General features: G+C 35.5%; 2 protein-coding genes across 3 annotated transcripts; both read left to right on the top strand.

Annotated features, from left to right (window-relative positions):
* Positions 1 to 524: 524 nt before the first annotated feature.
* Positions 525 to 9,374, top strand: LOC107801525 (general transcription and DNA repair factor IIH subunit TFB2). 2 transcript variants are annotated; one of them, XM_016624866.2, is made up of 15 exons: positions 525 to 1,396; positions 2,066 to 2,233; positions 3,075 to 3,143; positions 5,053 to 5,146; positions 5,309 to 5,409; positions 5,543 to 5,591; positions 5,663 to 5,722; positions 6,469 to 6,537; positions 6,719 to 6,802; positions 6,907 to 6,990; positions 7,249 to 7,334; positions 7,671 to 7,761; positions 8,488 to 8,568; positions 8,866 to 8,940; positions 9,043 to 9,374. In XM_016624866.2, exons 1-15 carry the CDS (start codon positions 1,284 to 1,286, stop codon positions 9,175 to 9,177), a joined length of 1,359 nt encoding a protein of 452 aa, XP_016480352.1. In that variant the 5' UTR covers positions 525 to 1,283; the 3' UTR covers positions 9,178 to 9,374. The 2 variants fall into 2 exon arrangements, with proteins under 2 accessions (XP_016480352.1, XP_075103904.1); XM_075247803.1 differs by having other exon boundaries at positions 5,684 to 5,722.
* Positions 9,375 to 10,297: 923 nt separating this feature from the next.
* LOC142178257 (tetraspanin-19-like) lies at positions 10,298 to 12,559 on the top strand. Its single transcript, XM_075247587.1, has 6 exons — positions 10,298 to 10,547; positions 11,025 to 11,143; positions 11,223 to 11,303; positions 11,464 to 11,508; positions 12,323 to 12,382; positions 12,476 to 12,559. Exons 1-6 carry the CDS (start codon positions 10,400 to 10,402, stop codon positions 12,557 to 12,559), a joined length of 537 nt encoding a protein of 178 aa, XP_075103688.1. The 5' UTR covers positions 10,298 to 10,399.
* Positions 12,560 to 13,965: the final 1,406 nt, after the last annotated feature.

A 13,965-nucleotide genomic window follows, 5' to 3' on the forward strand; every position in this document is an offset into this window, starting at 1 on the left:
AACTTTTATTTTACTTCTTTGTGTATATCAAAATGTATATTAAAATTTTATTTTCCTTCTTTGTATATCTAAAATATGAAATTATAAATATAGTTGCTTAAAATTTATTGTTGTCTCCATAACAATGTATATCACAATGAAAATAATTGTATTGTTTGTATATCGTAGTGCATAACCCATCAAATAATATGCATATCAAAATATATATTACAAGTTTATTTTTCTTCTTTGTGTATATCAAAATGTATATTAAGATTTAATTTTCATTCTTTGTATTTCTAAAATATAAAATAATAAATATAGTTGCTTAAAATTTATTGTTGTCTCTATATCAATGTATATCACAATAAAAATAACTATGTTGTTTGTATATCGTAGTGTATACCCATCAAAACATATATGTATATTAAAATATATAATACAAGTTTATTTTCCTTATATATATATATATATATATCAAAATGTATTTAAAAAGTTTATTTTTTTCTTTGTATATATATATATGACACAATTTTCGTGAGAATATTATCTCAGTTCTCAAAACTAAAGAGAAGTAACTTCCAAAACGTCCCGAGTCAAGTCCTCCCTAAGAAATCGCTACGTCAGCTTTGTGCTTGTTATTATGCCAAATAAGGCTACTTCAACCACCCACTTAATTTGAAGCTTTTTTATTGAATCAAGTAATTTTCTGTTAAGTTTCCGACGCGGAGTAGTCGCTGTTGTAAAATTCCGGCAATGGAGATTTCGTTTAAGGTCTCTAAGTCCGGTTTAAGGTTTCGGTCCAAATCATTGGTGAAATCCAAACTCTCAAACTTTAATTGAACACCTAACCAATTATATTTTTTTATATCATGAAAGAGATAGGACAGATAGAAGAAGAAATATGGGGGAGAGAGGGAGAGGAAGATGACAAAGAGAGGTAGAGAGGAGGTTACAGGGGGAGAATAAACAGGGAATTAGGTTTTTTGGGGTTTTGGCTATACAATGCTATTATTTTGGGGCTGCCTTTGCTAAATGTAATCTAAGGCCAAAGATTTGCCAATTCCTATCGTATGTTGTCACCGGGTGCCAATTACTCAATTGCAAGAATCAAGTAACTTTTCGATTTTCATTGCTTGAGCTTGCTCGAGTTTACTTCATAATCTGCACTTTTCTTTGTGTTGATAAATCATGATTCGTATGAATATATTGGCGAAAGTACCATAGAATCACCAGAGTTAAACCCTAGGTTGAGAAATTGAAATTTAAAACCCTAATTTGATCGAAAACAGAAATTGGGAACAATGCCTCAAGTGAAGATAGTAGCCAGGAATTTCATGGACATGGTGGCTTCACTGCTTGCAGTGAAGCTCGACATGCTCTACGACAATTCCTTTATCTGTGAAGTCATCCTCAGGTTAGAGTTTTTTTTTGTTGCATAGCCATTTTTATATGCGCAAACTTCGGTTTCATAATTAGTTAATCCTTAATCTTGCCGTTTTTATTTATTTTTGCAATTTAAACTGGATGTAATCTTCACAATTGTTTTTTTCTAATGTTTGATAAGTAGTGTGTAAGTTTGTGGATGCAAAAGAAATTTGATTTCTTTTTGAGCTTATTATTCTGGAGAAATGAACTTCAAGCTAGGCACAAGTATAATACACACAGAGACACAAATATATAATGTTGAACAATTTGAGAAAATATTATTACTTATTATTTAGTTCAGTGGTTCACCTCGGCTATAGCGAGGAGATACTATGGGAACCAACAAGAACTATGATTGTGGATGCGATTGTCTTTTTGAATCTGATAAAATGTAGTTCTACAAAGAGAATATATATCGAATATGATGAATCTAATGAACAAAATAAGTTCTAGAAGACCTTGTTGATGTGATGTAAATTTGTAAATTAATCATGCTAATGATTACTTGGACATACTGAAAAAAGTGAAAGAAAAAAATATCTTTCTTTTTTGGCAGGCAAAAAAGGTACTAGTTTATTCGAAAACAAAAATCTCTTTTGGTGATAGTATTTAGAAATATGCTGTATTAGGTGTTTATTTTATTCATTTCTTCTGCCAGATCGTTACCTCCCTTAGCAAAGAAGTATGTGCTACAATTGTTGTATATAGACATACCGATCTCGGCCAAGTCAATGGAGGAGTGGGTGCTTCCAGATGGATTCTCAAAGCATAAAGTTGCCATTGATAGATTGATACAGCTGAGAGTAATGACGGAAACATTTGACAGGTTATTTAGCAGATCCTTCTCTTTCTTGATAGCTGCTATTCTCTTTTCTTGATTAATGCTGTTTATTCCAATTTTAGTAATGAAAGTGGTAGTTAGCCTTTCAGTGCGCCTGGCAATTGCAATACTTCCTGTCCGGTAGCATAGGGAGGTTGGAACTTATATACGAATCGATTTTCTGTTAGTGCTTGAGCGTCTGATGGAGAAGGGATCACTATTGTAAATATATTTGTAATATGCATCTCCTGGAGGCTATTGTTTTAATGAAATATTAACCTTTTTCTCAAAAGAGAGTGCTGGAGTGCGCTTAAAACAAGCTGTTTAGACAGCTTTGTATTCTCAGATTTCTAGTATTTAAAGACATTAGTTTCTACATCCTAACCTATATACCGTTTTACTTGCTCTTTATCTTGTTTTCATGTTTTCCTCTAGCACTCTAAATGATGATATGTGAGCTAGTTTAGAACCTTGCTCAAAATAATCATGATCAAAGGGAATATCTTGAAATGCGAATGCTTGCTTAGCTTTATTTTGTTTTCATGTTGCAGTTTTTGCTCTTACAAGCATTATAGATGTTTTAGGTTTTTGTGTCATGCCTCAACTGTTGCAATAATAGTTTCCTCTTCATAAGTTATAGTAGAAATTATAGGTTATTGAAATCGTGCCGCAACTATTGGGATGATAGTTAACTGGTCAGGGCGGTTCATTATTGCTTTGCTGAAGACACTGTTAATCCCCAAGTTTAAATTCAATCTAATTGGCTCTAGTTTCTTGTCAATTTTCACTTTTTTGTTTTAGTTAGTTTTTGATTGTTGACCGCTGCCATTCTCTTTGATTTTTACAGGAAGAAGGAAGCCATGTATCGATTAAATCCAAAATTTCAATTTAATCTTCAGAAGCATATAGTCCATGGGTAAGCTTCCTTATCTTGTGTATTTTATTTTTCTTTAGGTAGTTAACGATTTAAAAGGGCCTTCTTTGAGACTACTGGTTTAAAAAATGAAAGTATACGCACAATTAGATGAATGACTAGCCAGTGGGCAGTGGGCACTTAAATCACGTGGACACCAGACTCCGTTCCTATTAATCCCAGTTCCAAGCAGCACGACCAGTTCTAACAAGAATAACATTATGAAATAAGAAAGATACATGAGGAACAATAAGGAAATAGTTAAACAGAGGAGCACAAGTTGCAATAGCATCTACTACAGTTTTGCTTTCTTCTGTTGGTTATCACAATGCATTGGTTAATTTTGTTCTTTCTTATTCAAAATTTAAACTTTGGGAGAAAGCTAAAGTCCAAACTTGCTCCGTCCAGTAACTAGTTTTTGCGAATTCATCTGTTTGTTAACACATCCCATCAGTTTTTTGTACACTTTTGTAGTAGAACAATCTTTATTTGGTTTATTCAGTATTTCATTTCTTTTTTGGGTAGAAGGCATGCCAACTTGTAATGTAGATTTAAGATGTACTCTCTCTCTCCCTCTCCCTCTCTCTCTCTCTCTCTCTCACTCTCTCACACACACACACACACACACACACGCGCGCGAGCGCGTGCGCGCACACGCACACAGTATATTTCTCGCTCAAGGATCTCCAGTAGTTGGTCATTATAGGATTATGGAGTTGTGATGAGCTGCTGTCTTTGAATTTACTGTTATTTTTTAAAGTAGGCTGACAGTTTTGTTGGAGTGGATAAGTATCTTCCAGTCATTAGAGCGCAAGACTCTTACTTGTGGTTTTGGGTTTGAGCCCAATGGTGTGACCATTATTATTTTCCCTAATTTGTCTTAAAAGATAAATTATTGCATATTGGAATAAAATGTGCCCAAATAGAGTTGAATAAATCATTGTTGTTAAAGACTCGTTTAGAGCGTGCTGAAGCTCGGAGAAGCCCAGATTGTGCTCTTTGCTTAATCGGCGGTTTGGGGTAAGCATCAAGGTGCTAAGGCATGTGCACCTTCGCCAACGGGTTCTGTTTTTGACGGCACAACAGCAAATATATAGTTTTATTGTAGTTTTCCCATTCTTATTGTTACATTTTCTTGCATTACATTTCTATATTTTTATTTTTCTTCATTGGTGCTTCTAATACTTTTTATTTGTATACATAGCATCTAATATTTTCTATTCGTATGTGTATAATATTGGCATTCGATGAGATTAAATGGAGTGACGTGGTGAGTGATGATTCATTTGGCCGATCCCAACTTGTTTAGGACTGAGTCGTGATTGTTGTTATTGTTGTTGGCGCCTGCACTTTTCACTTAAAGATCCAAAGGTTTTGGCTCTTTTGGAATTGAGGCATACTGTTCAGCCAAAAAGGAAAAAGAAGAAACTATTTTGGTATTGAGGCATAGTTGTTATTGTTGTTGTTGGATAAGTATCTTCTCAGTTGTGTATATGTTTGTCTTATTCGTGCTGTGTGACTGGCGTCTTAATATTGTCATGCTGCAATTCAAAATTCAGCTTCAATTTGCAATTCGACCCTGTTATATTGACCCTTGGTTAATCTAGAAGGTGCTAGACTTGATATAGAGATTTGTTGTGGTAATATTTTCTACTTTGATGGACGTGTTTTCCAATTTTTGCAGAAGACCAGAAATTTTCTGTGGGAGCGTTGAATCCTTTGCCTTATTATTTACAAGGCCTAGTGAATAAGCTCCTGCAAAATTATTCAATATCTTCAATTTTTTAAATTTGTTTTGGAGTTTTTCTTTCATTTTTCGGAAAAAGTGAGTTGATGTTGAAATATTTCTTTCATATCCTTGATCTGTAAGTTGAAATTTTTGGATGATGACTTGTGAGTTCAATTACTGTAGTGGAGTCTTACCAAGGGAACCAATGCCTTCTAATATCACTGTGAGGCTTCCTAGCTTGGAGGAGTTAGAGGCATTTGCTGTTGAACAATGGGAGGTATGAATTGCATTATATTAGTAGTTCTTGTATTTTCATCTTGCTGGAGAGTTCAGAATATGTAATAATATGTTGTGAGAAAATCTACTTTGCTATTGATCAATCTGCAGCTTGACTATAATTTTGGCAACTCTTTTTATGACTTGCAACTGTGGCAACCAGTGCTTTCTGCTGCACCTTATAAGCTCCAGTGAAGCTGGAAAGACCACAAACATAAGCTCTTCAATGATGAAAATTTTCCAGCGTGGCCTTTTAAGTCAGAGGTACTTTCTAGTGTAGTATTTTGGATAAATATTACATACACACACACATATGTATAGTGCTTTGTTCATGTATGTGTGGAAGATTTTTGAAATAATAGACATAACCTCAATGAGTTCATGCCTTCTTAAGCAGAGATGACAGGGAACCTCCAAGGTTGACTGAAAGTGGGTTCCAGTTCCTGGTACGAGTCACTAAGTTATCTCAGTCAGTCAATATCTCATTTGAAGTTCTATTCACCACCGTGTATAACAGCTGATGGACACAAATGCACAGCTTTGGTACATCATCAGGGAGTACATAACAAATGCTGAGGTAATAATTCTTGATGTTTTATTCATAGAACTCATTTTACCTCTTTCCTTTTCTCTCTCTTCTCTCTTGTTAGCTCTTTCATGGAAAACAGCATTCATTTTTTGAAATCCAATTACATTTAATAGTTGCTTGTACTTCACTTCGTTGACAAGTGTTCTGAGAGACTTTGAAGATAAGGCGGTAGGTGGGAAAAGTAATTTCAGAGCAGATTATTCTGCCTGCCAATTTAGGGAGCTGGTCATTCTTGCTGCCTATTCCGCATATGTAAGCTTCACGAAGCAATGCCAGTCCCATGCTCAGATAAAGAAAGAGTGTTGCGGGAAGTTGACGTCCCACGTAAAAATAGTCAAACTTTGATGAATCATTTGAATGCTGAAGAATAAAGCGGAATGGATACAGTCATACTGGGGTTCATATAAAATTCATATAATCTAAACTGGTTTGGGATTGAAACGTAGTTGAGTTGAGCTCATAACTTCCACCTTTGAGTTTACTGTTCTTCATCTCGTATTTTTTATTCACTCTTTCCTTTTTCTAATGTTTCCTTTATTTCTTCACTATTGTAAATTAGTCAATGCGACCAACATTCTGGAATGTATTCGCTCTATTATTTAAGATCTTGGTTGGAAAGATACTGTGCCTATGACCATAATGTTGAATAGATGTTGTGTTTTACTCAAATTCTGCAAATGACGACTTATGACTTTTACTTAATTATTTACACTGTATTTCTCATATTAATGAAGGAGCGAGGTGTGGATTCAGCAGATCTTATTGCATTTCTGTTGGAGCTAAGCTTTCATGTTACTGGCAAGGTATTACTAGACAGAGCTAGCACATTTTGGACTAAGTTTGCCCCAGAACTGTAGTAAATGACACTATCCTTTTAATTCTGAATGTATGGATTTTCGTTGGTTCTGGAGCACTAAGGTCTGCTGTTATTTATCCTTTTTTTCTGAGGATGCTTGATTTTTGTATTTTTTTTGAATTATATAGGCATACAATACAAACACATTAACTGATCTCCAGCGAAGTATAACTAAGGACCTTTCAGATTTGGGACTGGTCAAGCTGCAGCAGGTGAATACTACTAATTGCCCCATCAAAGGGCTCACTAGAATGAATGGAGCTTTTCTTTTCCGTGATGCTCATGGAATCCTATTTATCTATTTGTTGTTTTTAAGGGAAGGAAAGAGAGTTGGTTTATTCCCACCAAACTTGCCACCAATCTGTCAATTAGCTTAGCAGATACAACGTCCAGGAAACAGGTATGATGCACATATAAGCATTCTCTAGAGTTGTTGGGTCAAGCTACATAGCAGTCCATTTTTATTTATTTGTTTTCCATCTTTAGCATTATAATTTTCTTAAAACGGCAAATTCTGAATCAGAAATTTAGAATTTTGTGCTTCCTGTCATCCATATTTAAGTCCTCGAATTCGTTTTTGTAATGGTGGGACAAGTTCAATGATACCTTACTGACTAGAAACACATCTATTGATTTCCTTCCTTCCCCCTTTCATCAGGGATTTATCGTTATTGAAACAAACTTCAGGTTGTATGCATATTCAACATCAAAATTACACTGTGAGATCCTACGCCTCTTTGCAAGGTACACGAACACTTGCTTCCATTGCGTGTGTTTGTTTCTGTCCTTTGGTTGGGAAAAAAAGAACATAAGGGAAGAATAGGCGCCAACTCTCTTTCTCTTGAATGTATAAGCATCTTTTGTTTCTTTTTGTTGGAATTGGTAAGAATACCATCGCGACCTTTATGTGGTGGATTGGTGCTCGTCAAGAAATGCATTACTCTTTTTGAATTATTAAATCTATGTGCTACGCTTAATATTCTGCTTGGCTGTTGAGTGTTGATTTTCTAGTAGTAGATCTCTATTCTTTCACTTTTGTGATTGAACTCTCTGAGTAACAAAATTTAACTGCAAATACAGGGTGGAGTACCAGCTTCCAAATCTCATTGTCGGTGCTATTACAAAAGAAAGTTTGTATAAAGCTTTTCAAAATGGCATTACTGCTGAGCAGGCAAGTTTCAGCTGCTATTTTGTTTATTGACAAGCATTGTCTTATTTTGGAGACCACTAATTAAAAAATATCTGAGAAAGTGAACTGTATTTGGAGTGCCTTATTTTATGTAAAGCAAAAGTTGAAGAAGGTTGATAGTGCGGGACATGTTTGTCAGAGATTCTTATTAATTCTTTGTCAGCTGCTATTGCTCAAGGAAAAAATATTCTTGATTAGCTGGTCGATGTTGGTAGTTGTTTAATAGCAGACCTCTGAAGAATGTTTCTCTTATAGTTTTGTGTCTGGTCCCTCAATCCACTTATCATGTCTAATATTATTTACATTGGTGCACCTTTCTTAACTAGTACATGCTTGAAAGCATGGGAATTACAGGAAGTATTGTGCTTCTGGTGCTATATTCTTACTGACTTCTGAATTTTAATTCTGTATGAATTGCAAAGGTTAAATATGAAAAGTAGAAACCTTTGCTTGTGTTGATCGGATTAATGTGTATTCAAGTTCCAATTATCCTCATCCATAGCTATTAAATGTATTAGGTTAAATGTCATGTTGATTGGTTTATCCCCTCCAAAAAAAAGGGAACAAAAAGTCATGATGATTTGCCAAATGTTTCAAGTAGAATTATAAGTTATTCTATCTGGACGTGGTTATAATTGAGCAGTTGCAATACAATTTTTTCACTTGAAGTTTTTGACCTGTGGTGCTTTGGGTGCATGGAATTTGCAGATAATTTCTTTCCTTCAGCAGAATGCCCATCCTAGGGTTGCAGAGAGGATACCGTCCGTGCCCGAGAATGTTACTGATCAGGTTTCTTTTACTATTTCATAGCGCATTGAAATTGAATGACAGTAAAGCTCTAGTAATAAAAAATACATTTTGGTTATTTGTTGGATGATTACTGATTGGACCCCATTTATTATTTATACTGATTCATTGGTAGAATATATTCTTGAGTAGTATCACATTCCCATCACTGTGGCCAACCAGAAGCTGTTAAGCCAATTCAACAGTATATGTCTTCATTGACAAATACTGATGAAAGGATTATTAGGAAAACAAGTTCTTTTCAAGTCAACTAATTCAACTAATACTTTCTCATGCCAGATTAGATTGTGGGAATCAGATCTGAATCGGGTTGAGATGATTCCCGCCCACCTCTACGATGAATTCCCTTCTAAAGTGAGTGCCAAGATATATGTTATTTGCATTACAAACTTATTTGATTAACGTTTTAATTTTTATGGCTATATGACATGATTGCTTTTGTTTACATAACTGTAGGATGTCTTTGAGGCTGCATGTGATTTTGCCAGGGAATATGGAGGATTACTGTGGGAGGACTCTAAGCAACTGCGCATCATAGTGAAGGCTGATATTTTGACAGAGATGAAGGAATTCCTTCGTCGTCAAAAGTAATAGCTCATTTGTTTTCTGATGGCCTTCATTTTGTACGGGGAGTAAAATTGATGAGGGGTGTTGTGGCTAATATACTGTACATGAATTTTGTTGCGGGTGTATCTTTTTATTGCGCTTCAGCTGCCTTCTTTCTTATTCCAAAATTTTGGGGTTTAAACATTATTGAAGAAAAGTGCTGTCGAATGATTGTTGGTCAACCTAGATTAGAAATATCTTTTATCAAAGGAAACCAAGAGGGCTACATCATGCTCCCTGCATTTGCAGAGTACGTGCTAACAAATTCTTCGTCTTTATCCAGTGTTGGGAGCAAGAATGGCATACTCTTCAGCTTTCGATACCTAGTATATCTACACTTTTAATGGAATTACAAATCATCTTTCCCTCGCATATGCTCTTTAAATGTTGCCAGTGAAGTGATCCCGGCGACAAATATATTAGCTTTTTGGAAGAGTTGTAGAGATAACAATACTATGACTTATTGATGCCATTATTTCTTCTGAGCATCACAATAGCAGATGCTCAGATATTCAAGACTTTGTCAGTTGTTTCATCTGCGGTAGTTATGAAGTAAAACCCAATTCTCCCAATTAATTTTCTTCCTTGGTTGCGAATGCATGCCTCCTTTTGAATTATATAGGAAGAGGAGGAAATTTCTTAAGAGAATTCACACACAGCTAAATAAAGAAAAACGAAGATAAGGTAACATTCAAGTCAAATGACAACCTAAAAGAACATTTTCAGTATGTCTGACAAAACATCAGTGGCTTGGGCTACGATGAAGATGTTCTCAATCTTCTCCATTTATATCATCACATCATATCTTACTGCCTAAGCTAACTAATTGCAGTTACAAAATACTGTATCTACTTAGAATCATTTGGCAATATATTACTGTTAACATAATTCTCGAAATAGACAGTTGTTATCCGACCCCATCTTTGGCAATCAATTTTCAGGTTATACAAAAACAGCAAGCAACTGATAATTGAGTAGGTCCTCCAACAAAAGTAGAAAGAATAAGCTCTTTTCCTTCTTTTAGCATATCTACCTGGGCAATTCTTGCATATCCTAATTTCTTACAAATCAAGACTCCAAACAGTTATACTAAATGTAACAATATGCTCTGTCATGCATTCTTCAAAGTTATCATTTCAGAGATAAGAGCTAGCGCTCTTCTAATTTCCCTACCAAGTGAGTGAACAGTTACTCTTTATAGTACAAGATGGTAAAACCTGTGAAGGTTTGCCTGCAATGGTCCCTCAAGTTCACAAATCTAACAATAGGATTTGTGGGTATTGCAATGCTTTTCTATGGCATATGGATGATTAGAGTTTGGCAGCGTGATGCTGCGGACTCACATTCATCCCTTGGTGAGTTCTCAACTTAGTGGTATTACTTTCACAACCTTAATTTGTTTATTCGCTTTGACCACTGGTGTAGCTTGAAATGTAAAAATGTCACACCTGAGATTCAAACGTGTGACGTAAACTAATTTTTGAACCACCTTTGCCTCTACACTAGCAGAGGCAGAGATATGATTTCAAGTTTATGGGTTCGAGATTCTAATCGTTTTAAGCTACTGGGTTCTAAATTAATAATTTAGATATATATTTAATAAATTTTTAAGACATATACAAGGTTCGAACCAAAGCTACCGGGTTCGGTCGAACCCGCTCCCGGCACTGTAGCTCCGCCCCCTACACTCGAAACTTCACTTATATCAAGGGGATTCAACTATTTGCAAAGTATATCTTTCGGTGAAAAGGATTAAATTGAACCCCCTTTAGACCATGTAGCTCTGCCCCTAATTTTAACTCCTTGCCTATAATACAGTCTTGGCATAAAAGAAATGTTAATACTGCTGAAATTCATCCATGCATTTCTTGGTATTGGCACTGCTTTGTGTGCTATCACTTGCCTTGGCCATGTTGCTGCAAACTCTGCCAACTCCTATTGCCTCTCTTCTGTATCCTTCTTATAGATAGTTCTCATATATGCTTGTAGGAAAGGAGCTGCATAGAAAGAGATCAAAACAATAATTATAGTATATGTTCATCATATTTGTGCTTCTTCTATCAGAGATTGGAATAGCAGCTGACGTTTTGTTGAATTCTGACTGGGAGAAGGTATGCATGCATCTAAGAAATCTTTATCATATTGTTATTCAACTATTGTTATTCAAGTTAGCTTTCTGTATTCTATTGATCAAGACATCGACAAAAGAACCTCGTTGCTTCTCTCCAATGTTCTGATTATGTTTTTTTTTTTTTTTTTTACCTAAATCAGGATTTACCAGAAGATCCATCAGGAAGATTTGATGATTGTAGACAAGTAAAAATTATTGAATTTAGTCCATACAAAATTTGGATTAAATTCTACATTATTTTGGGGCGAATAATTAATTTGGACTTTACAAATTAAATAAGTCAATTTTAATATTTTTAAGCCCAAGGTCCATTTCATGTTAAGGCCCACGCTCATGCCATGTGTCAAGTGACATGACATATCCAGTCAAACTCCAGGCCAATAAGGTGACGTCACGTGTTAAAATTATGTGGCAGTCTAGACCAAAACAGTGACCAATCAAGAGTTGCCAAGTGTCTAAAATGACATGTCTTAGCCAATCACAAGCAAGCTTATGACATAGCTTATGTGATAGGGTTGATGACTCACATGAGCCAATCAGAATCAAGCAAAAGAGTTCATATGTAGCTGGACTGTCCATCCTCTACAACTATAAATAGAGGGGTTACATAACTCTCGGAGGACATTCAGAGAGTTGGAGAAGAACATTCCGCAATTGGTGAAGGCATCCACAAACACAGAGATCAATCATCAAGTACATAGTTCTTCAACAAAGGAGTGATCAACGAAGTTATTCCCGGAGTTCAACCCGTAACAACAAAGTGCTGCTCGATATTCTTGGCGATTAAATACATCACAAGGAGGTATGCATCGTCCTACATTCAAGAAAGACGCTTCTCAGGCCCTCGAATCACGAAGAATTTTAGAGAGGAGAATCAAAGGATACATAAAATTGTACTCACAAATATTTATCAATGAAATCTCTTTTTCTTCATATTATTTTTGTTACAGTTTATTTTTCGGACTACGAAAATTTGTTGCGAACAATGATTTCAAGGAGTTTGTGAAGTCGAATAGCGGTGTATTCCAATGGATTTCCCTATTTGGTGTTCTAGCACAGGTAAAAAAAAAAAACCCCTTGAAGAAATTTCAGAATGTTTTGCTGTCTGAAGTAATGTTATGTGGTTCTTGATCAAATAATTTTTATAAGCAGGGGTGTTCTATGATATTGGCTACAATGCTAAGAACTATTGGGAAAGTTAAGGAATATAGCTATGAGAATGAAGGTGAATATTGACGAGGCCAATGTGTATTGGAATTTTCTACTCTGTTGAATTCTAGTATAGTTTAAGATATCGTCCCACAGTCCTGGATAATCTATGCTACAGACTTGTAATATTTTAACTACTATTTGAGAGAAACAATGGCACGACCCGAAATCTCACCCGTCGTGATGGCGCCTATCTCAATACTAGGCAAGACGACAACATCAATAACCCACAATTTTTTTTAAATACGGAAAATATAATAATTAAGTTTAAGAGAAAATCTCACAAATACTGGATATAAATACACTCCTAAAATCCGGTGTCACTGAGTACATGAGCATCTATACGTTACAAGTCTGGAAAATACGGTCTATAATAATCTGATGCCAAATACAGTAAATAAGGAGATAGGGAAGGGGAGACAAGATCTGTGAAATACGGTAGCTACCTCTGAATCTTCGAAAAATCAACTGTGCGAAAGAATTAACACCCACTATGTCCGGAATCACCTGGATCTGCACACTAAGTGCAGGCTGTAGTATGAGTACAACCAGCTCAGTAAGTAACAATAATAAATAAGAACTGAAAGTAGTGACGAGCTTCACAGCTAAGTCCAAATATAGTGATTTTCAACATAAAAGAGTAGGCATGCTTTCAAGTTCAACATTTAAATTCCACAGTAATTTCATATCAACTTCGTCTGAAACAGAATATAATGTCTTTCATAAATTTCCAAAAAAGTGATATATGACAGCTGAAATGCAGCAATAATGAAATCAATGCATCCTCTTAGAGTAACAGTCACTCAGTCCTCTCATTCACTCCAACCTCACAGTCACTCTTTTCTCACAGTCACTCATTCTTCTCAATCACTCAGCACTCTACACTCGCACTCAGTAGGTACCTGCGCTCACTGGGGGTGTGTACAGACTTCGGAGGGGCTCCTTCAGCCCAAACGCTATAAGAAGCCAATCATGGCATAAATCAATAAAACATGCTACAACGTGCAGCCCGATCCCATAAATATTCTCACAATTAGGCCATCGGCCTCACTCAGTCATCAACCTCTCCAGTCTCTCGGGCTCTCAGAAATCATGATAAGTAGCCCAACAACAATAATATGATGCATCAATAATGAAAAAGAGAGACTGAGATGTAATATGTAAGTAAAATCGTGACTGAGTACAAAATAGTAATTTAACAGATAATTTAACATATACACGACCTATGTGGGTCCCAACAGTGTCAACACATGGTTTAAACATGATTTATAGTTTAATTTCCCTAATACGTGAAAAAATGTACGGGTAACAATAATTTATTCAACTACACAGATCCATGGAATTGACCAATAGCCTGTTTGGCCAAGCTTATATTTGGGCCAAAAGTGTTTTTTTAAAGCCAAAAGTACTTTTGGCTAAAAATTGAGGTGTTT

This window comes from Nicotiana tabacum, chromosome 24 (genome assembly GCF_000715075.1).
Source record: "Nicotiana tabacum cultivar K326 chromosome 24, ASM71507v2, whole genome shotgun sequence".
Classification (NCBI taxonomy): domain Eukaryota; kingdom Viridiplantae; phylum Streptophyta; class Magnoliopsida; order Solanales; family Solanaceae; genus Nicotiana; species Nicotiana tabacum.